Here is a 21003-nt window from a genome sequence, read left to right as displayed (position 1 = left end):
AGTGGATTGTGTCTGGTTCATTCAGAAGTAATGACAAAGAATTGTTAAGTAGATTAGAGAGAAAACAACACACACTCCACTGTTTTTTATTTACATTTCTTTATAGTGGAATATTCCTCGTGGCAGACTTGTCTCATATGCCTTGGCAAACCTATTTGACAGGACTTCAGAGAAAGCGTTAGCCTGGTTGGTTTTTTACCAGCCATTTGTAAAAAGCCAGGGCTCCTTTGCTTGCACACCATTAAAAAGAGGCTTAAGGAGGCTCCGTCTCGCCACATGAGCCACTTCATCCCAAGCATTGCTGTTCTCACACACATTAAATGTTGGGTTTGCAGGATCCAAAACAAATGGCCTGAGAGAAAAATAAGAATCAATATGATCAATACCAAGAGGTGAGATCTAGCAATTTACTAAGACCCAAACTGCAGCTCTGATGTAAGTGGGTAACCAACCAAAAGCTATTCCAATAGCACTGGAAACCAGCACTTTGTGATAAGATGAAAAAAGCTGATGTTTCAAAAATGTCAGAAAGTCAAGATAACTGAAGACATATATAGTGCTTGAAAGTAGACAGACATTACGTTTTGCTTTATATAGTCTATCACTACTGTAATATTGTCCTTAACACCTTGTACCACTTCTTTCTTACTCCTCCTTCTCTGAAGTAATAAATTAAGCCCCTGCAACAGATGTGCTGATTGTCTTTGCGACATAAGAAAGCAAAGAAAGGGGGGAACTTGATAATACACAGGACACGAGGCTAAAAGCTGGGAGGAGTTTGACCTTTTCACTCTTCAATCCCTTCTGCTTTTAGAATCATATAGCAGCATCTGTTTTCTCTGGTCATGTTACTTACTAATTTAAAGGGACAGACTCATGGGGAAATGTATGCAACCCCTAGGTACTCTTATTCCATGATTATTTCTTTAAAGTTTTAAATATGTCAAACAGTAGAATTATTGATGCAGGATTATTCACCTGAACTTGATATTACAGTTTAAAACAATCTATTCTCCTTATATTAAAGAAGTAGTAAGATTGCACAGAATACAAAAAGACAGAAAATGCCAAGTTACATTTGAATGAGCATCCTTAATTCTGCCTCTTGTGTATATACATGACAATACAGTCTCATTAATTACATGATCACATTGTAAAAATGATACAAGATATCACCATACAACTTTTCTACAGAGTTAGACCCACGTGGCATCTTGTGTTCCAATCAAGCAGAGCCCATGCAAGTCATTTATATGAAAGATACTTAGTAACTGTACCTACGAGCGATACTACAAATAACATATATAATAGAGAGTAATGGTGGAAAATTTGCTGCCATATTTATAGACTGCCTTTATTTGCCACATAGTTGACTGCTTAATGCTTGGAACTGCACCTCTGGAAGACTGTAATATTGGTTGAAAGGAACATTCACACGGATGCTAACAAAACTATTAAAATACATACCTTTGAGAGACGAGAACTCAACATATAAAAAAAGTTTATCAAGTCAATTCAGAGAGATGGTATCATATGGAAGTACTGTTAGTGCAAGTATAGAAGTTAAAACTACAGTTAGATGCTACACAACATATATCTAAGGCTGTATAAAAATGTACTCTATAACATGTATTAAATTGACATACATGCATTAAATACATGTATTAAATTAACATACATGCAAGCAGTACATAATTGTTATTTGTTGCTTGAGCACTTAGAAGCCCTAAGCAGGATGCCCTGGAGCTGTACAATCACAGAACAATGAAATCTTAAACTGTGTCATTTCCTGATTTACTTATTTAATCATGGAATCTCCATGTTCTCTTAATACATTTTTTGCATGGAATTTCCTAGGATTTTTTTAAAAAGTTATTACCACTATTATTTGTGTGTGTTATGGTAGCACCTAGGACCCCAGTCATGGACCAGGACCCTATTGTGCTAGGTACTTCACACACAGTAACTAAAAGTAAATACAAAAAGCAGCTTCAGTGTGGCAGGACTGTTGATCTCTTCTAGCTTGCCAGAAATTGACAGTAGCATTCGTAAATTCCATAATTTGGATCATGTTTTCTAGATATCACAGTAATGCCCTGTCTTATACATAGGCCTGGCAGAATTCAATTCTGTTTATAATTTTGACAGTCTATGTTTATTTAAGCATTTCTACAGATTATCATTAATTTCAATTTCATAGTTTGATGAAATTATGGGGAGGAGTTCAGATAATTATTTAAGGACAGTTTAACAGTTAAAACACAAATTGTCAACTTTACATGTCAAAACGTGCAAAGTAAATATTCTTAAATCAAACTAATAAGTTCTCAAGCAGCATGTTCTTTGTCTATCTGTAATTTTTTATCATCATTAGTGGAATTTTTTATCAGTTTATGTGCGTATAGCAAAATTGACATTTACTAACATTTACTGATAAAAACAGAATCATTTCAAGCCTGTTTATATGTCTTTGGAGGTCTTCCAGAAGGGACCCTTCTCCTGACAATTGGAGCAGCGGAGGACCTCATGCCACATAGCCTATGGGGCAGATGGAAGCATTTTTCTTCCTTCACATGCATCTGCCCATCAACCAGTTACAGAAGATTTTCCCTTTAATGTTTAGCCGCTTGTGCAGGTGATATGCACTGGAGTAAATTTCACTTTCTGTGTACAGTCTCTTGCTAGAATAGTAAAGGGAGTGCCCCTCTGTAAATAGGTTTTGATACAAACTATGGAGACATTGTGTGTCTCTTTAAAGCATGTTAGTAATCTCTTAATGGAAAGTTGCATTGCCTCCCATGAGTTAAGTTCCTTTTCCCCATGAACTATTGAGGACATAAGCAGAATTCAGCTGCTGCAGCTATGCCTGTCTGGTGGGTATATTTACATTAAGATGACAGTAGGTATTTTGTCATATAGTTACCTGGTTTTCTTCTGGATCACCTTTTTGAAAATTGTAGAGTTTGGGCTGTAGTGTTTGTGCCAAACAATGCACATTTCTGGGTATCTAACCAGAAGCTTTAGGATAGCTCTCATTCCCTGAACCAGACTGAAAAAGACTGGCTTCCCTGCCAGCTGCCAGATGGAGATTGTGATGAGCTCTACAGCATAGGAAGAAGGAAGCCTGCAAAACCTAAATTCATAGAACACAGGCTTAGCACATCAAAGTCTACACAGGAAACTCTTACAAACAAAATGCAAGTCAAAACAAACACTAACAAGCAACAAAAGTTAGCTTTGCACTTTCATGTTGTTTGTTATCCATTGCAATCATTATGCTGTTGTCCCCAGTCAGGCCCCTCAATGGGGGCACTGAAAAGTTTATTTTATTCTGCATAATAAAGAAAATTGATCAGTAAAAAGGAGAGAGCAGCTTTGTGATTAAATTACAAATGTGACCAGATCAGGTACCGAATGCATAAAAAAATATGCCATACATTCTGCTGTGCGAGCTGAGCCCCATGGATGCCAGAAGTCACAAGCCAAATCACTAGCTCCATGGCCTAATAGCTAAAACAATATGGTAAAGAAAGAACTGGAACCATTTACGACCATCAGAAATGCCTCTGATTACATTAAAAAGAACAGGAGTACTTGTGGCACCTTAGAGACTAACAGTTTTATTTGAGCATAAGCTTTCATGGGCTACAGCCCATTTCATCGGATGCATAGAATGGAACATAGAGTAAGAAGAGATTATATATATATATATACATACACACATACACACACACACACACATATATAAATATATACCTACACATACACAAATATATATATATATATAAAAATAAATACACACATACACACACGCAGAACATGAAAAGTAGAAGTAGCCATACCAACTGTAAGAGGCTAATTAATTAAGTTGAGCTATTATCAGCAGGAGAAAAAAAACTTTTGTAGTGATAATCAAGATAGCCCATTTAGACAGCTGACAAGAAGGTGTGAGGATACTTAACATGGGGAAATAGATTCAATATGTGTAATGACCCAGCCACTCCCAGTCTCTATTCAAACCCAAGTTAATGGTATCTAGTTTGCATATTAATTCAAGCTCAGCAGTTTCTCGTTGGAGTCTGTTTTTGAAGCTCTTCTGTTGCAAAATTGCCACCTTTAAATCTGTTACTGAGTGGCCAGAGAGGTTGAAGTGTTCTCCTACCGGTTTTTGAATGTTGTGTCCATTTATTCTTTACATTGTAAAGAATTTATTCCGATTACATTGTAACATTGGGTGAGGAGAAGAAAAGAGACAGACCATACACCACCAAAAGTGAGATGGCTTCAGTTTAAGGCCTCGATTCTGCTCCTATTGAAGTGGAGGGCAAAACTCCCATTTGACTTCACTGGTACAAAAATTAGACTCAGAGGGAACATCTACACTTCAATAAACCACCTGCAACTGTCCCAAGTCAGCTGACTCAGGCTCACAGGGCTCTGGCTATGAGGCTATACAGTTGTAGTGCAGACATTCAAGCTCAGGCTGGCTCCCAGACTCTGGGACCCCACAAGGGGGGAGGGTACAAGAGCCCAGGCATCAGCCTGATCCCAAACATTGACACTAATCAGCCCCACAGCCTTAGCCCTGCTGAAGGTGTTTTATTGCAATGTAGACATACCCAAGAAGTCTTGGTATAATTTAAGGGTATATCTACCCTGCAATTTAAGCCCAGGGTTCAAATTCAGGCTCAAGCTTAACTCCACTTCTGCCTACATGAAAATCATCCCAACCCAGGGTTTGGACCCAGGATTCCAGGACCCCCGAGTCTGAGCCAACCCAGGACTCAAGGTTCAAGCCTTATTGTTTTTGCAATGTAGACACAGCTCCACTGGACTCATGCTCTGGAAGTCCACCAAAAGTATTCCACAATCCCATGGGCTGATTTTCTTTGTCCTCTGAACAGTCAAGTTTTCCCTCACTGCATCAGAAACAAAGGGCTAGGGCAGCCACATTTTGGGAAGGTGTTAGGGAGTCTGGGATATGGGTGGTTGGACTCAGTTTAGGACCCAGTTTTCAACAATTCCTAACCTGAGATTACAAATGAGTGTAGACGCTCTAGCCCAAGGTAAACATATCTAGGGTCTGCTAACTCGAGTTCTAATAACCCTGGTCTTATATTGCAATGTGGACATATCTTGTGGGCTTAACCCAAAACCCAGAGAAATCAATGGACAGAGTCCCCACTGGCTTGTATGGGCTTCAGATGAAGTACTAAAAGAGCAAAGCACTGTATACTTCCTATTGAAAGGAATAATTTCCCAAAAGAATGGATGTTGGTCTGGCCTTTCATACAGGATTTTTTTTCACATTCTTCACAAGAGAAAATATTAGCTGGCACATCTGAATCAGAGTACACACAGCAATCAAGATATGATTGTGTATATATTGCTCTTAAACTGACTCATCTCAATAAAAGTGTGACATTTATTGCAGCAAACATATTAGGTGAAATGTATTCCCAACACTGACTGAATATCTATGATAAATGAAAAGAGCTTCTACCTCTTGCAGACATGAGGGGAATTGCAATCAGCCCAAGAGGCAGGAGTGGTTTGGTGCAATGAAGAATCAGTCACTAGCAAAACAATCTTTTCCTCTCAATGTCAAGGAGGGGTCATTCTTTCATTGGCCAGTCTTGACACATAGGTCTTTGCCATGTCTATAATCTAGTAGCTCATCTACTCTATCCCTCAGCTAGTGCAAGGAGGTAAAGCAAACAGCACCAGTGTAATTCATGACTTTTTTCATATCATGACACCACTGTCACTTCCTCAGCCACCCAGCAAGATGCACAGAATCTTTCACTTACACATCAGCTTTACTCGGCATACAAAACTTACCCTCAGCACCACTTGAGACCAGATGCACCTCCAGTACTGCAGGAAGATGCTAAATGCCCTTCCCAACGGGCAGAGAGGTAAAGCATATTTCGTTCCCTTGGAGAAGGGAGCTTTAGTTTCCACAGGGGACTTCATCAGAGCCCTGCCAGAGGAGGCTAATAGGGAAATGCACCAATCACCCCAAGTCACACTACTACTATGGGCAGCGCTGGCTATTTTTTATGCAAAAAGCAGGCTGGCTGTAGGGCCATTGGAGCCCTCCTCCCCCCTTGGCAAACTGTTGGCTGCTGGTGCTGTTTTTCCAGATCCTGACGTGAATCTGGCCCATCTGAAAACAGCTAAAGAGGAAAGAGCTGACATCAGTGATGAGTCAGCAGATTTGGAGTTCAGGATTAGAGTGAACAATCATCCCAAGAAGTGAGGATGATTGTGTTCACGTCAGAAATGGAATGTGAAAAAATCTGTCAGACACAGTTTGTAATTGCAAAGGCAGAAGTGAACAAAAGAAAATGTAAAGTGACCAACTTTTTAAAGTCCCGCAGTAGTTTTGTTTCAGATTTAGATAGCCAGACACCAAAACCCAGATCCAAACCACCCACATGTTAGGACAGTTTGAATCCAGATCCAAACTTTGTATATCAAGCCCATTTCTAGATTCAGGTTCACTCTGAGCGTGAAAGGTGTTTTTGTTTTGTTTTTGTTTTTTTTAAGTACAGGAGCTTCTTATTTTACCAGTCAATCATGTGTCTGTGAGGATCAATATTAATAGCAGTTATCTGCTAGTTACCTGCTAAATTTGGATTAGTTGCTTAGAAAATAAATTTATGCTGAATTTGATAAAAAATATTTAGTCCTGTGCCCAAGTTTGTCTAGGTCACTGCACATCAGAGACTTTCTAGCTGTCAAACAAACATGTTTGGTGTAACCCTTCATGGTATACCTGCCTTGGGCATTTTGTTGGAAGAAATTATGGTTGCACGGATTTTTCAGTTCATCATCTGAATGAGTCAGAAGCCGGGGGATATATAGTAAGAGGGGATCACACAGTTCAGAAGAGGAAGACAGAAGCAGTTAGTAGACCATGTTGCTGTTACTTTTAAAAAAAGTGATACATAGAGGCACGTATGCCTACATCTAACTGCTCTGAAAGGGGGTAGAGCAAGAAAAACATATGGTATTCTAGAAATCACATGCTACAGATAGGGTTTCTATCCAGATAGTGTTTATTATATAGTGAGTCACAAAAGTAGTTTCTTAAATAGTTTAAATGGCCATTAGTGCTTGTCCTTCCTGAACAGATGAGACAGCAGCGATAATCTAAACAGAGAAGACAGACAACCACATGAAGGTCACAGTGGGCAGAGTGCAACAAACACACTTTTTGTTTCTTTTATGGCTTCCACTGCAGTAGTATCTGGTGTGTCACAAACATTAATGAATTTATCCTCACAAGATCGCTGTGACCTAAGGAAGTATTATTATTATTATAGCCCTATTTCATAGACTGGAATCATAGAATCATAGAATATCAGGGTTGGAAGGGACCTCAGGAGGTCATCTAGTCCAACCCCCTGCTCAAAAGCAGGACCAATCCCCAATTAAATCATCCCAGCCAGGGCTTTGTCAAGCCTGACCTTAAAAACTTCTAAGGAAGGAGATTCCACCACCTCCCTAGGCAACGCATTCCAGGAACTGAAGCACAGAAAGATTAACTGACTTGCCCCAGGTCACACAGGAACACTAAAGCAGAACTGAAGATGGAACAGAGATCTCCTGAGTTCCGATCAAGTGTGTTATCTCCAAAACCATTCTTCCTTCACTTTAGTCTCCAGAATGTATGTTCCACCTACAGACTAGGTTAATTGTTCAGAACAGTAATTCATAAATAAGCAGAAGTTACTTATTGTAAAAGGCTCTGCTTACTCAGCTGATTTGCTACACACCGTTTAAACAGTGTGTGCCAGATTTCTACTCTATTTGGTTTGGAAAGGTTTGAAAAGTCCACCAAGTCATGCATTTGCAGAAGCTGTCTTGTCAGCCGGAAAGGTGGAGGGTCCTTTATGCCAATCAACAGTGAGTCACTTTAATTGGAAAAAGAGAATGCCATGCCAATATATTAATCGCACTAGCACAGCTGTGCGCCTCTCCATCTTCTTGCTCGAGGGCACTGTCTAATTGGATCACATTCTAGTTCAGTTATAAAACAGCCAGTAAGATGTAGCGGAGAAGCATAATACACACATTATGTAAAATCCATTATACAGTACTCACTGTTCAGTCTTCAAAAACATAAGGATGTTAAAAGGAAAAGAGGCTCAAGTGTTAGTTACATACTTATTTTGTGCTGTTGGTTTAGCAAATGAAGTCCTGAACCAGTGCTTAACCAAACGAATCAGGTCCTTCACCACCATGGTAGATGCCTTGATAAACTCAACCTGGTACTGCAGCAAGGACATTGAGTACAGCTGGATTTCATCAGTGTCATTACAGAGATAGATCTTGTGGTAAAAGCTCTGTTTTAAACCTGTTAACACCAAGAAAAGGCTAAGACTGCATTCCCTAATATTTTACTTTTTTGTTTTAAATAGTGAGGTTTCATAACAGCTATAAAATCCTGTTAAATATTGCACAAGTCCATAACATTAACAAGCCCACTTTATGTCCAGACTAAATTCATTCCAGGTTTGGTGGCACACAAAAACATGCAAGATCCAGTAATGTTATTAGGAGAATATTTTGTTTCACAAAGAGATTTAATCTTCTATGCAAGAGATTATCCAAAAAACTGGTAGTGGGTTGTGTGGGTTTCTTCCTCCCCCTCTCCTAATATAGATTGATATATAGATATAGATATTTTCTGGTTGATAGCGGTTATACATTCTGCATATGCATACACACACGATTAAAATAATGCTCCCCTATTAGGAAAGTTTCTGATTTGGGCATCATTATTTTAGTTTGTTCCACTATCTGTGTGGAAAAAGGCAAATTATAATAATGATTTTTAAAGTTAAAAATTGGGGCCAATTTTTAAAAAATATACATTATTGAATGTACAAAAAAAATTTGCACGATGTGCATACAGTTATTCAGACTACATGAACATCAACTATGTCAACAGTTAGTTGTGACTAATTATTTATTTGCATGTTTTTCATAGATTCAAAGATTCCCAGGCCAGAAGGGAACATTGTGATCTTCTAATCTGACTTCCTGTACAACACAGGCCACAGAACTTCCCCAAAATAATTCCTAGTGCATCTCTCTTAGAAAAATATCCAATCTTGATTCAGAAATTGGCAGTGATAGAAATTCCACCACTGCCTTTGGTAAATTGTTCCCATGCTTAATTACTCTGATTGTTAAAATTTACACCTTATTTCCAGTTTGAATTTTTCTAGCTTCAACTTCCAGCCGTTGGACTGTGTTACACCTTTCTCTGCTAGACTGAAGAGCCCTTTACTAAATATTTGTTCCCCATGTAGATACTTACAGACTGTAATTAAGTCACCCCTTAACTGACTCTTTATTAAGCTAAACAAATTGAGTTCTGAGTCTGTCACTATAAGGCATGCTTTCCAATCCTTTAATCATTCTCTTGGCTCTTCTCTGAACTGTCTCCAATTTATCAACATCCTTCTTGAATTGTAGGCACCAGAACTGGAAGCAGTATTCCAGTGGCCATCACACCAGTGCTAAATGTAGTGGTAAAATAATTTTCTATTCCTATGCAAGACTCCCCTGTTTATGCATTTCAGGATAGCGTTAACTCTTTTGGCAACAGCATCAAACTGTTCAGCCCATTATTCGCCCCCACCCCCAAATCTTTTTCAGAGCCACTGCTTCCAGGGATAGAGTCCCTCATTCTGTAAGTGTGGCGTATATTCTTTGTTACCAGATGTATACATTTACATTTGGTCATATGAAAACACGTATTGTTTGTCTGCCCACAGTTTACCAAACGATCCAGATTGCTCTGAATCAGTGACCTATATACGTACCTGATTTATGCGTGCAACTGCAGATATTGCACACACAGGGTATGTGTACACTGCAGTTGGAGGTGTGATTGCAGCATGTGTAGGCAAACCCTCCTTAGCTTTGTTCAAACTAGCTCATTAAAAATAGCAGAGAAGCCATAGCACACAGGCAGCAGAAAAATGGGACCAGATCACAAGCCCACCCAGGATGCCAAATGGCAAGCTTGTGCTGTTATAGCTTCATTCCTATTAGTAGTAAGCTAGCTCACAGCTCCCAACTGCAGTGTAGACATACCCACAATGGCTATGTCACTTTTGAAAATCAAGCCCTTTATGCCAAATGAAGATCCAATGATTCTCGTACATCTAAAGTTGTTAAGAAGAGATATGAAGTATATCTAGAAATACATTATGGAATGGAATCTATTAACTCAGTACAGTAAGAACTGCACAAATTAGACATTGCATCTGAATACCTAGTTTACAGGTGTTTGATGGTTCCTGCATAAAGAGAGAGAGTGTGTTTGTGTATGTATGTATGGGAAAGTGCTTGGAGTTTAAAAGCATCACAATCATTAGCAAGTAGTGAGGCAAAAGTGCCATTTCCCCCAAATTCTCTCACAGTACAGTCTACGGAGACTACTATAACTGTCAACACTAAAATAGATCTATAGCCTAGATGTCACAAGGCAGAGCTGAAACATTATGCAATTTATAGAGCTATATGATGGGTATAAATGGTCATGAGTGATCATTCCCTGATAAAGAAAGTTTCTCCCCAAAGGAAAACATTCATCCCCTACCTCTTGATGGTGCAGGCCCCAGCATGTCATAGCAAGGCATGATATCAAATGAGTGACCATGGTGATTCTTATAGCACTTGAAATGAAACCGTAAGGATAAATGGGTCCTTTTCTCCATCATTATCCTAAAACAAGCATTAGATAAAAAATATTACTGAACAGTAATACTGGGGGAAGGAAGGGTTCAAAGGTTTAAATCCTTTCTACTGTGTAGTAAGGATGGAGGAAGGTGGCTGGAAAGTCTCCTCCCTCAGAAATAAAAATAAATATCAGCCTGTATGATATTTGCAAAAGGCCACACGGAAGTCTCAGGGCCAAATTAACCACCAGTGTAAATGAATTAAACACCACTAAAGTCAGAAAACTCATGCTTGTTTACACCAGTGGCCAGTCTGGCCCTTCATATTTCTTTTATAAAGCTAGTAATTTATAAATATCTCATAGCAATACATATACTGACATGTATAAGATGCAAAACCTCACGTTAATAGGAAATGAAGGTCAATTTCTCAAACTAGCTGGCAGTGTAAGTGGCTTTGTCATATTCTTCCTTTTTGCTGCTGGGTGGTAAAAATAAGAGGAAATGCCAAGACAGACAGACTACACCACCTGTCCATTAAAACTCCCTCTGGAACACTCCTATATCAGTCTCCACTTCCTGGACACCATGATCAACTTCAACAGTGGAACCGTACAGACAGCTACATACAAAAAACCTAGAGATCACCACACGTACCTTCATAGGTCCAGTTTTGGGGAAGAACAGACAGTCTGTGACTATTAGAGAACGAACCCCCCACCCCCCAACCCCCGGTGTCTATTTGAGAACAATGGAACCCAAGTTTCCTGAGTCTCACCACTCCTCTGCAGTCAGCAAATATCTGTGAAACCCACTGGCAAAGTATGTGTGTCCCAGCCCCCTCTCATACTACTCCACACAGAGGCTATTAACCTATTACTGCCACCAGTTACTCTGTTAGTCAACGTGGCAGAGGTCGGTGTAGTTGAGCTAAACGTTCCAACCCTGCTGATGTCAATAAGATGCCACATTAAAAAGTTTTAAAAAAGAAAACTGAAGAAAAATACTAAGTAATTATACACAACAACTATGATAAAAGATCATCATTCAATTACGAAGTCAAGCAGTGCAAAGTTCAGAAATGTCAGAATTAAGGTTGCCTGTGCTCCCCCTGAGAGTATGCAGTATGATACAGTCTTTAATTACATTATCATATACTAATTTTCCACAAGCTGAATTCTGCCCTAGAGAACTGCATTCTATCCCTGTCTCTGCCCCAGAGTCCTTATGTATTGCTAGGCAAGTCACTTAATCAGCTTTTCACAGGTGATCACAAATTGTCTATTCCTCCTTTTCTGAGTGCTTGACTTGAGGCCCGGACGTTTGATTTGCAGAGTGCTGAGCACTCCCAGATATAGCTGAAGTCAGTGGGAACTGTGGCAAAAGTGCAGTATTGCCACTATAAGCTGCATCCACACTAGGAATATTTTGCAAGTGCAGTATACTGGTATAGCAAAGCACTCCCAGTGTAGACTTATTCACAGCTAGAAAGGACAACTGAAGGGCTATGAAAATGAATGATACTGAACAAACACACACAAGACATATTTCACCACACCTAGCGATGCAAACTGGAGATATTTTTAAGAGCCTACAAAATGTGTCTTAATATCCTCTCTAGTTTTTAAAATTAATTTCCACTTAAAAGGCATAGGCCATGGGTTTATTTATATAAATGTATTATGAGTGTGTACAAATTAATGCTCATGCAGTATGGAACTATCATTTGGCGTATGCAGTCTGGTCAAGCCAGGCACCGCTTTCTTATCAATGATGCTCAAGGCTCAAAGACCTCCAGGAAGTTGAGTCATTTTGCCGTCCTCAACAGCGTGGGTCATGCTTTGTGGCTGCCCACATTGACATCGTGGACGGTCTCTAAAACATGGAGTATGAAAGATACCAGATTACAGACCCCAGGGACGCCACACATCCCTTTGTTCACTGAACAGGCACAACACGGGAAGTAGCGGTGGAAGCTTCCACACTTTGCTCAGCAGTGTGCCTCAGCTCAGAACTGGAGGGGCTGCCTCTTTTGGCAAAATGGCCTGTTTCCATGGCAATTCAAGCCTTGACCTCTCATTCAAGACTGCCAATAACTCTCTATTGTCATGGTCATTCTTGGGATGCGAGCACCTCTCCACTGGAATCTGGAAAGGACCACAAAACGTATTTCACATAGGTTGCCACATAGCCATGTTAACAACTTCATGTCCCTTCTGTTTGGATGGATTCAAATCCCTGACCTAGAGCGAAAAACCTCTATATTTTATTGCTCATCCCGTCACCCAGTCCTCCGTAACTCATAGACCTCAGTTCTCCCCTCTAACTTGTCCCACCACAATCTCAGTGCCTCCTCCCTAGAGGGAGTATTTAGATGCAGTTTCTGGAGTGACACTAGGTTGGATTAAGATTAAATATAAAAACAGGTCGATCTAAAACAGGATCCCAAATGTGTTTTATGAGGCTTCTTATGGGAAACAAAACCCATGTGCATTTTGGGTTGGATGGGATCTCCACTAGAGAAAAAATATTTAGGGGACACTCTTTGGCTTTCATACTAAAACAATTAATCACTGGCAATATCGCCACATCTCTTTCCACAACCTCAAAATCCCACAGCCAGGGAGTATAAAATACACCCTGCTCCTGCGCAGCAGACAACGTCCCCTGAAACCCAGGTTTGCTGTCTCCATGTATCCCCCCCACACACACACACACACACACCATGGATCACCATGTGTCATGGTTAGCCAAAGCAGTGAGATACTTAGTATTTGTTTGCACTGTGGATAGGGCATGTTTCGTCTCTAGACAAGCTCACTGAAGTGAGGGAGGAGCACAGTACTTCACATTATAGATGAATGGTCTGTACGGAGTCCCATTCAGTTGCTCTCATTCATGCTATAGAAACTAGAGGGTGAAGGTGCAAAGTGGGAGAAAATGATGAATCATTAAGGCTTGACAAGACGGTGTGATCTACCTTATAAATCTCTAATGGCAATTTTATCAATGTCTGTATTGGTACACACACCATTTTGTGTCCAGTTTTCTAGTTTGATTTTATCCATTTTATTTTCTGATTTTGCTGTGCTCTGTGAAGTCGGCAGTCTAGGGGGGGATCACATCTTCAGATGCCTGTGTAACATCTGGAGCAAGTAAAAGCTCTAATACTAACTAAACATAGAAAATACATACAACCATCATGATCCAAACCTGCTGGCCCATGAAGATTTCTTCAGTCTTTTTCCAAGATCATTTATAACTTCTGGCAGTTTCTTTTTGCAGTCTTCTAGATTTTCAAAGGCTTCACTAAATAGCACTATATCAACATCAGAACAACCTTGTGTATCAGTTCCTTTTATATATGAGCCTCCCTGTTATGTAAGATAGGCCAGAAAGATGATTAGCGCTTGATTTTTTTCTGTAAACAGGACATTTTTGCAATGTTGGTAAAGCAGGCCTTCTGTAATGTCTTAGACTGTCTTGTCTACCTACTTGCAAGTAATTTATAGTTTACATGATACTAAGGTGAGACACAAGGTGGGCCTGAACCCTGGGTCTTTCAAATGGACTTTGGATCAGGCCCTATACTAGTAACAGGATTCACAGTATCATTGGTGGTATATACTATAGGAATGGAATTGGGTTCAACACCCAAATCACAAGGGCAAATCAAGTTTTCTTCACTGGGTGTTGAATATGGTTTATGCAAGTATTCAAATTGTAGTCAACCATGTTGAGGAGGTTTGGGGGGAGGCAGAGGAGAAAGGCAGTGAGAGCCTTTTTGAAATTTGGTGTCAAAAAAGAGTTTATTTTCTAATGCAAAAGTACTTATTAGTAACTAACAGATTCTAACCTAATAAAAATCGCATCCCAATGTTGGGTGCCAAACGCATTCTCTTTATTTTGTTAAGTACATTTTAAACTAGAGCATATCTATCAATACACATCTAGAGCTCTGCTTGCTACAGTCACTGTAGTAAGAGCATAGGGCCCAACTAGGCAACCCCTACTCATGCTAATGAGTACATCCTCATGTATTTGGTACTGAGAGCATTCTTACAATAATGCAATGGCCACACTACAGGTAGGGGTGTTTATAATCAGTTAGAAATCTCAGGCCAGTTCTTAGCAGACAGTTGTCTGCAACAGAAATGCACCACTAATTTCTTGGTAAACAGGCTTCATATGGAATGGGTATGGAAGTCGAATTGCCGTCTCACCCCTAAAAATGGTTCCTTCAGAATAAAGTTGATGTACAATGACAAGGTGTTACGGGGAAGTTGATACTGTACTACATCAGTCCTGTGAGAATATTCAGTCTCTAGGGATGTCACTTTAGGACCTCTGGAGAACTAAATGAGCCAGTAATTTGCCTTAAAAAATTGTGTAAATCCAGATTTACACAATTAGTATAATTGGTCTAAAAGAGCAATTACAGGTAGAGGAAAGATTATTACCATAGGCTCAACTCATATTTAGATGCAAGAAACTAAATGCTAGTCTTTTAAAAGGATTAAATCCTCAGAAAATATGGTGGATCCAAATAATGCTAAGGGTCAAACTTGAATCTAAACCAAAAGGAAATTCACTGTTTATGAGATCACTCCTTCTGGACTCTTGGGACACAAGAGGAGCGTGTGGTACAGATACATACGGACTGCAACACCTTGCCAAGTGAAGGAAATGCTATTTTGTTGAACCGCAATAAAAAGAGGAAATCATGTTTACCTTAATGAGCCGAGCTACTGGTAATGGAAAGCATTCCTTGAGCAAATTAATAACTGCCTCTATTTCTGTTGCACAGGCAATGCTTGCAGGGCCTGGAATGGGTCGAAGCTTTTCTTCTACAAATCTCTTTAGTTCTGTTGGATTTTTATAATCCAAGATATTACCAGGTGACAATCCAGTGGCCATTTGAGCTGCAGAGAAAGTAAATTAAAGTCTGATCACTAATTTGCTTGAAAAGGACTTAAGAAGCTCTCATTTCGTGGTCATTTCAAACTGAGTAAAATTCATCTCCAGAACAGATATGATTGTAATATAATAATAATGCTATAAATTCCTTGCTTTCTTTTAATCAGCTGTGGCAGATAGCTAGTACTCAATGCCCAAGGACCCACAAGTGATGTTGTGTAAAGTAAAAAATCATTAGTATAATACCTCAAAACCTGACATTTTTCCACTACACTGTCTCTAAATCTGCCTCTTCCTTTTAATCTTCACTGCTAAAACCCGAGCACACACCTTTTCTCTCTCCCCTCTCTCTCTCTCTCTCTCATCTTAACTATTACAAATTCCTCATTCCCAGATTATCTGCTTCCCCTTCTCAAGTTTACCCCAAATACCACAGTTAAAATCTTCTTCCACACCCACTATATCCAGCTGTGGGTTTATATGGATCTCTTTCTGGCCTATTCCGTAGCAGATTACAGACAGTGTCCTCCCAGTACCAGGAGGCTAGGAACACATTGGGAGAGGCAAAGAGTTTTATTGGCCCTCTTGGAGAGGCACCTGCTGAAAACAGCTATGGAGATTCTTGCACAAATTCTCCAAGTGCAGTGAGGGCATGTGGGAGAAGTTCTTATTGGAAGGACACAGGTCCTAGCAAGGGCAAGAAAAATGGGAAGGTTGGCCAACCACCAGGAGGCCCTAAAACAGGATTCTTTAAGGACAAAGGATCCCATGCTCATGTTAATTTGCTTTCCCTACTGGTGTTATTACAGGGTTGCACGATCAGACGGTAGGTGGAATTCTGTGGTGGGGGTTTTAAAAAGGAGCTTTAGAATGCCTCATCATGGGTAAAGGATTCTGTCAGATAATTTGAAGTTATCTACTCTTCCAGAATTTGTAAGGGAAAAGAAAGCTGGTGAAGTGAGATCTGTTCTAGTGACAGGACTTCTGACGGGGCCCTTTAACAATTTGAAGATTTCATAACTGGCGGTGGTGCCAAGAAAGTCTGGACTGATTCATCATTTGGCCTATACATGGAAGGGTTTGAATAACAATCTCATTGAGTTGCAGAATTGCTCAGTAAAGTAACCATCTTTTAATCACATGCCCCCTGCCTGTGGTATGAAGGCAGCTTTTTATTTATTGCTGGTTCACTCTAATGCTTTTGATTTGATGGGGCTTTCAGCATTCTGATAAGGCCATGCCCAGGTGATTGTCATTTTCCTTTGAACTATTTAGCATCTTGTTAGAATGGAAAGACATGGATGTGACCTATTGTGCATGGCACACGACCTGGACAATGTTTTGTTTCTCAGCCTTAGCAGATTCAGGCATTGGAAAGCCTTGATTTAAACAATTTGTTCCACCACAGAGTCTCTTGGGATTCTACTGGCATAGGAGAAAACAGAGGAACCAAATAATATATTACACACCTGGGCACAGTAATCAGTAGAGACTAGAGTGTCTCACTTCCCAGCCGTGAAGGTTGATCAATGAAGGGAACAGATAGGAAGGCTAATAGTTCGTTAAAGTCACCCTAAACTATTTACAAAGATTAGCTAGATTGTTAGGTCTTGTGTGCAGAGCGGTTGTGCCTTCCTGAGCCTTATGGTGCTGGTTACAAAATGACATAGCCCAGATATGGAAAGGAGTTTCCTTGGCTATTGTGGTAAACAGGCTCGTGAAAATGTAGACTGAGAAATGAGAAAGGCTTTGAGCACTGGTGTATCATGTGCTTGCCTAGGCCTGCAAAGGGCATTTGTTGGACATCAGTTATGGCATTTTTATCCCGGGCATTCGATTATGACAGGAGAGGTATTTGTGAGTGGTTGGCTTGGTGGGATGCCAAGCAAGCAGCTGCTAGCAGCATCTGATGGTAGTGTAGTTTTTACAGGTAGGAAAAGTCAGGCCAGTTTTGGCTGAGAGCTTTTGGAGCGAGAAATAGTCCTCTCCAAGACTAAATTGTTGCAACAAGGGGACAGCCATAAAGATAGTCATATCTACTGGAGGAGACTGCTGGGAGTTCAGCCTAGGGGCTGCTCCAATCTTCTTTATGGGACTCGAGGTTTTGGTTTTATGGTCATGTCTATCACCCACATCTTAGTGGGCCAGATGGTTTTCAGATGGCTTGAGGCAATGATTTTATAACCTTTGGGTCAGCAAACACTGATTGGATCAAACAGCAGCTTGTTTCTGTGGCAGCTGGCCCGTTACTGTAAGAATTACACATTCCACTTTTATGTTTGGTTACTGTGTGGTTGTTATTTATTTAATAGAACTGCAGCTTATATGCCAAAAAATGTGTTTGGCTGTAGGGTGCCTTTCCTAAAGGCCTCTAATAAAAAAAAACAAACCCACACACTTTCCACGTGTGTGAAGAATGTCTACAAACTGATCAAGCACTAAGAAAATTCCAAGGGAGCTTCATTGCCAGAGAAGTACAAAATGTGGATGAGGACAATAGCACAAGCTATTTCTTATCCATATCCCTCTCCAACATTTAAAATAACAAGCCTGATGGCTAAGGGAGGGTTGGGTAAGACAAGGTCGTGACAGTGAACACAAACTAATGATGATGTCTATTTTCAATACGCTTTTTGTTCTGTAGCTTCTGATGTAGATTCATTTACTAGCGGAACATTGTGCCATATCTATTTATTTATACCAAAAATGTTAATGCCCAGCCCTGTAGACAGTCTCAAAGCAAGGAGGTATTACATTTCATAACTGCAAAATGAGGAGATTCATTGTAACCACCGCCACCACAAGTCCTCACCAGACACACTAGTTGTAACTAGTTGGTTACCAGTAACTAGAGTTACCAGTGTGAGTGTCCCATCCTGCACAGTGCTACATACCCTCAACTCCTATCAACTACAGTGGGCATTGAGAACAATCAGCACCCCACACAACTCGGTGCTCTTTCAGGAAGAGTTTTGCTGGATAAGAGTCAAATGGTCAAGGAAAATTAACCATCTTGGGAGTGATCTCACCAGTGAAAGCATTTGACACTTATGTTAGTTAGCCCTTGATGCTCCCTCCCTAATGGCCAGAGCACTCTAGCAAAACTTCCCGTCTGTTCCAAGCAGCGGCGGTACCTCTTTTGCTGGCTGTGAAGTGATGATCTTGTTTCTCATGGTGTTCCCTGCTGTGGATTGTTCCAAATTGCCTGGGGCACATCCTACAGGAGGTAGACATTTCCATGGCCACAAATTTTGCTTCCCTCTTTGGAGGCATGTCCCAGAAACACCCTTGTTTTTCAGCAGTCATCCTTTCATGGTTGGCCTGTTAAAGGGAAGATGGGGCACATCATACATAGGAGTAAGTTGGATATGGAAAAAAGAGGCTGGCTAATACAGTGAATTGGAAGTACCTCCAGGAGCTCATTTCAAGACAAACTTCAACATTTTTAAAACACACTATATGGGAAAAGACAGTGGGCCATATTCATAAAGCATATATAATAAAAAAAAATAGCAACAGCTCCAATAATTCCATTTTTAGACATCCACCTTGAAGCTTGCCATGATTTAAAATAAAATGTATATAGGAATTATTTGAGACACTATACTTAGAATAGGAAAGAACAGTGGTAACTATGTGGTATCTGCAGGGGATGTGGACTTTTCATTGGTGACTTTTGTAAATATAGCAGCAGTGAAATAAAGTCACCTCCATGGTGGCAAGCAGTAGTCAATTGGACCACAGCACAGTGCCACATTTCCTTCCACTTATAGGAACTTGACAGTCCAAATAAGAAAAGTATTCATGAGATTAAGAGAAAACCACCTAAAGGAATTATTTTTTAAGAAATGTCTTCTGATAAAATCCATACTTTAGTGTTTGCAGTGGGAGCTTCCATAAGCACCAGAGCTCATTCTCTTCCATGCTATGTCTGAGCTGGACAGGACTTCAGTCAATCCACAGAGGTTCCTTTGATTTTCTTTATAGTTTTATATAAAGCTAATCAAGGTTTCCTTGGCAGGGGTGGCACTGTAACAAACTAAATGGCTGTTGCTTTTACACTGGGTGTGAAACACCTACAGACAGACCATACTTGAAACGCACTGAGCACAGAAATTAGAGATAATAAAATCTATTGGGTTATTTTATCTATCCACATGCTAGGGCAGGATTTCCACCAATACTGCAGTCAGACGATCAGATATATATATTTACTATGCATATATAAGCCATTTTTCAATGACAAGATGTCCTTTCTGTTCCAGTGTAAATGTCTCTATTGAAAGAAAAGTAAAAACATACTAAACATACAAAAGGAAGAGCAGAGACTGGGAACCAATAAAATTCCAGTTGTGAGAAAAGAGACAGAATCAGAGCTCTCAAACAGCCTTACCGCTTCATGGTCCTGAAGTGTTTTTCTCAAAACTTCCCTACCACATTTTTCACAGTGAACTTTTCCAAGATGTTTTGCTCGGAAATGATACCTCAAGGCAGTGCGACTGACAAAATCATTCCCACATTGCTCACAGTTGTAGGATTTTAGAGACCCCACCCTTTACAAAAAGAAATAAAAGTAAGACTTTACTCCAAGGGGGGCACAGAATTATTTTATACATTTGAAAAACAGTATAAACCTCTGAACAGAGCTGTGGTTAGGATAGTGATTCAAAGTATATTGCACTGATATTTGCAGTATTTACCAAAATGGTTTCAAAACTTGTTTAGTCAAACTTTAGTCTAATAAAATGCTGATAAAGTTAGTGATATATTAATAATAGCTTCTATTGTACAAAGGGAAAAAAAAAGAGGAGAACACTCCTGAATTACCTACCTAAACATTTTCTGAAGAATAAGCTGTACAGAAGCCCTGGTTTCTTTCCATTAATTTTCTTTTTCATGCATACCCATTCAAAAAGGAGTTTATTACACTGAAAGAACTTTCCTGGTACAGGCCCCTGTCAAAGAAGATTTCTTTTACTTTTGCAAAAACAGATACTTGCACTTCATGGCAAGTGTGTTTATTTCTTCGTTTCCCAGTTACCTCCATGTGAAGGCTGAAAGCATTTCTGCACTACTCCCCAGCTGCAGAGCATTGTGGGACTTGTAGTTTGCATGTCACCAGAATGAGACCATCTTATTAATGATTCCGTGTGTGACGAGAGTTTTTCAAAAGCATGAAGAGACGTGCATGATGTGAAAATAAAAGTACCCATGCTTTCTATGCAGGTTAACATGATTCTGGAAACACTTAAACCTGAACCAGAAACTGACAAGCTGTGGTCTCAGCTTCTGTTCTTAGACTCTCAGCCTATGCTGACAGTGGAGCATTATAAGTCTTGCACTGTTCAAGGTTCATTTATTATGTTAGATGTTAAACTAAGAT

General features: G+C 39.9%; 1 protein-coding gene across 1 annotated transcript; it reads right to left on the bottom strand.

Moving 5' to 3' along the window:
* Positions 1 to 70: 70 nt before the first annotated feature.
* Positions 71 to 20688, bottom strand: LOC140911940 (uncharacterized). Its single transcript, XM_078852823.1, has 8 exons — positions 20452 to 20688; positions 20014 to 20173; positions 18755 to 18941; positions 15435 to 15625; positions 10625 to 10749; positions 8176 to 8365; positions 2924 to 3133; positions 71 to 352 (listed from the first exon to the last, which is right to left on the bottom strand). The coding sequence occupies exons 1-5, from the start codon at positions 20457 to 20459 to the stop codon at positions 10693 to 10695; spliced, it is 603 nt and encodes a 200-aa protein (XP_078708949.1). The 5' UTR covers positions 20460 to 20688; the 3' UTR covers positions 71 to 352; positions 2924 to 3133; positions 8176 to 8365; positions 10625 to 10692.
* Between the last annotated feature and the right edge of the window lie 315 nt (positions 20689 to 21003).

Source organism: Lepidochelys kempii, chromosome 5 (genome assembly GCF_965140285.1).
Source record: "Lepidochelys kempii isolate rLepKem1 chromosome 5, rLepKem1.hap1, whole genome shotgun sequence".
Classification (NCBI taxonomy): Eukaryota; Metazoa; Chordata; order Testudines; family Cheloniidae; genus Lepidochelys; species Lepidochelys kempii.
This window is presented reverse-complemented; position numbering and strand designations above follow the sequence as displayed.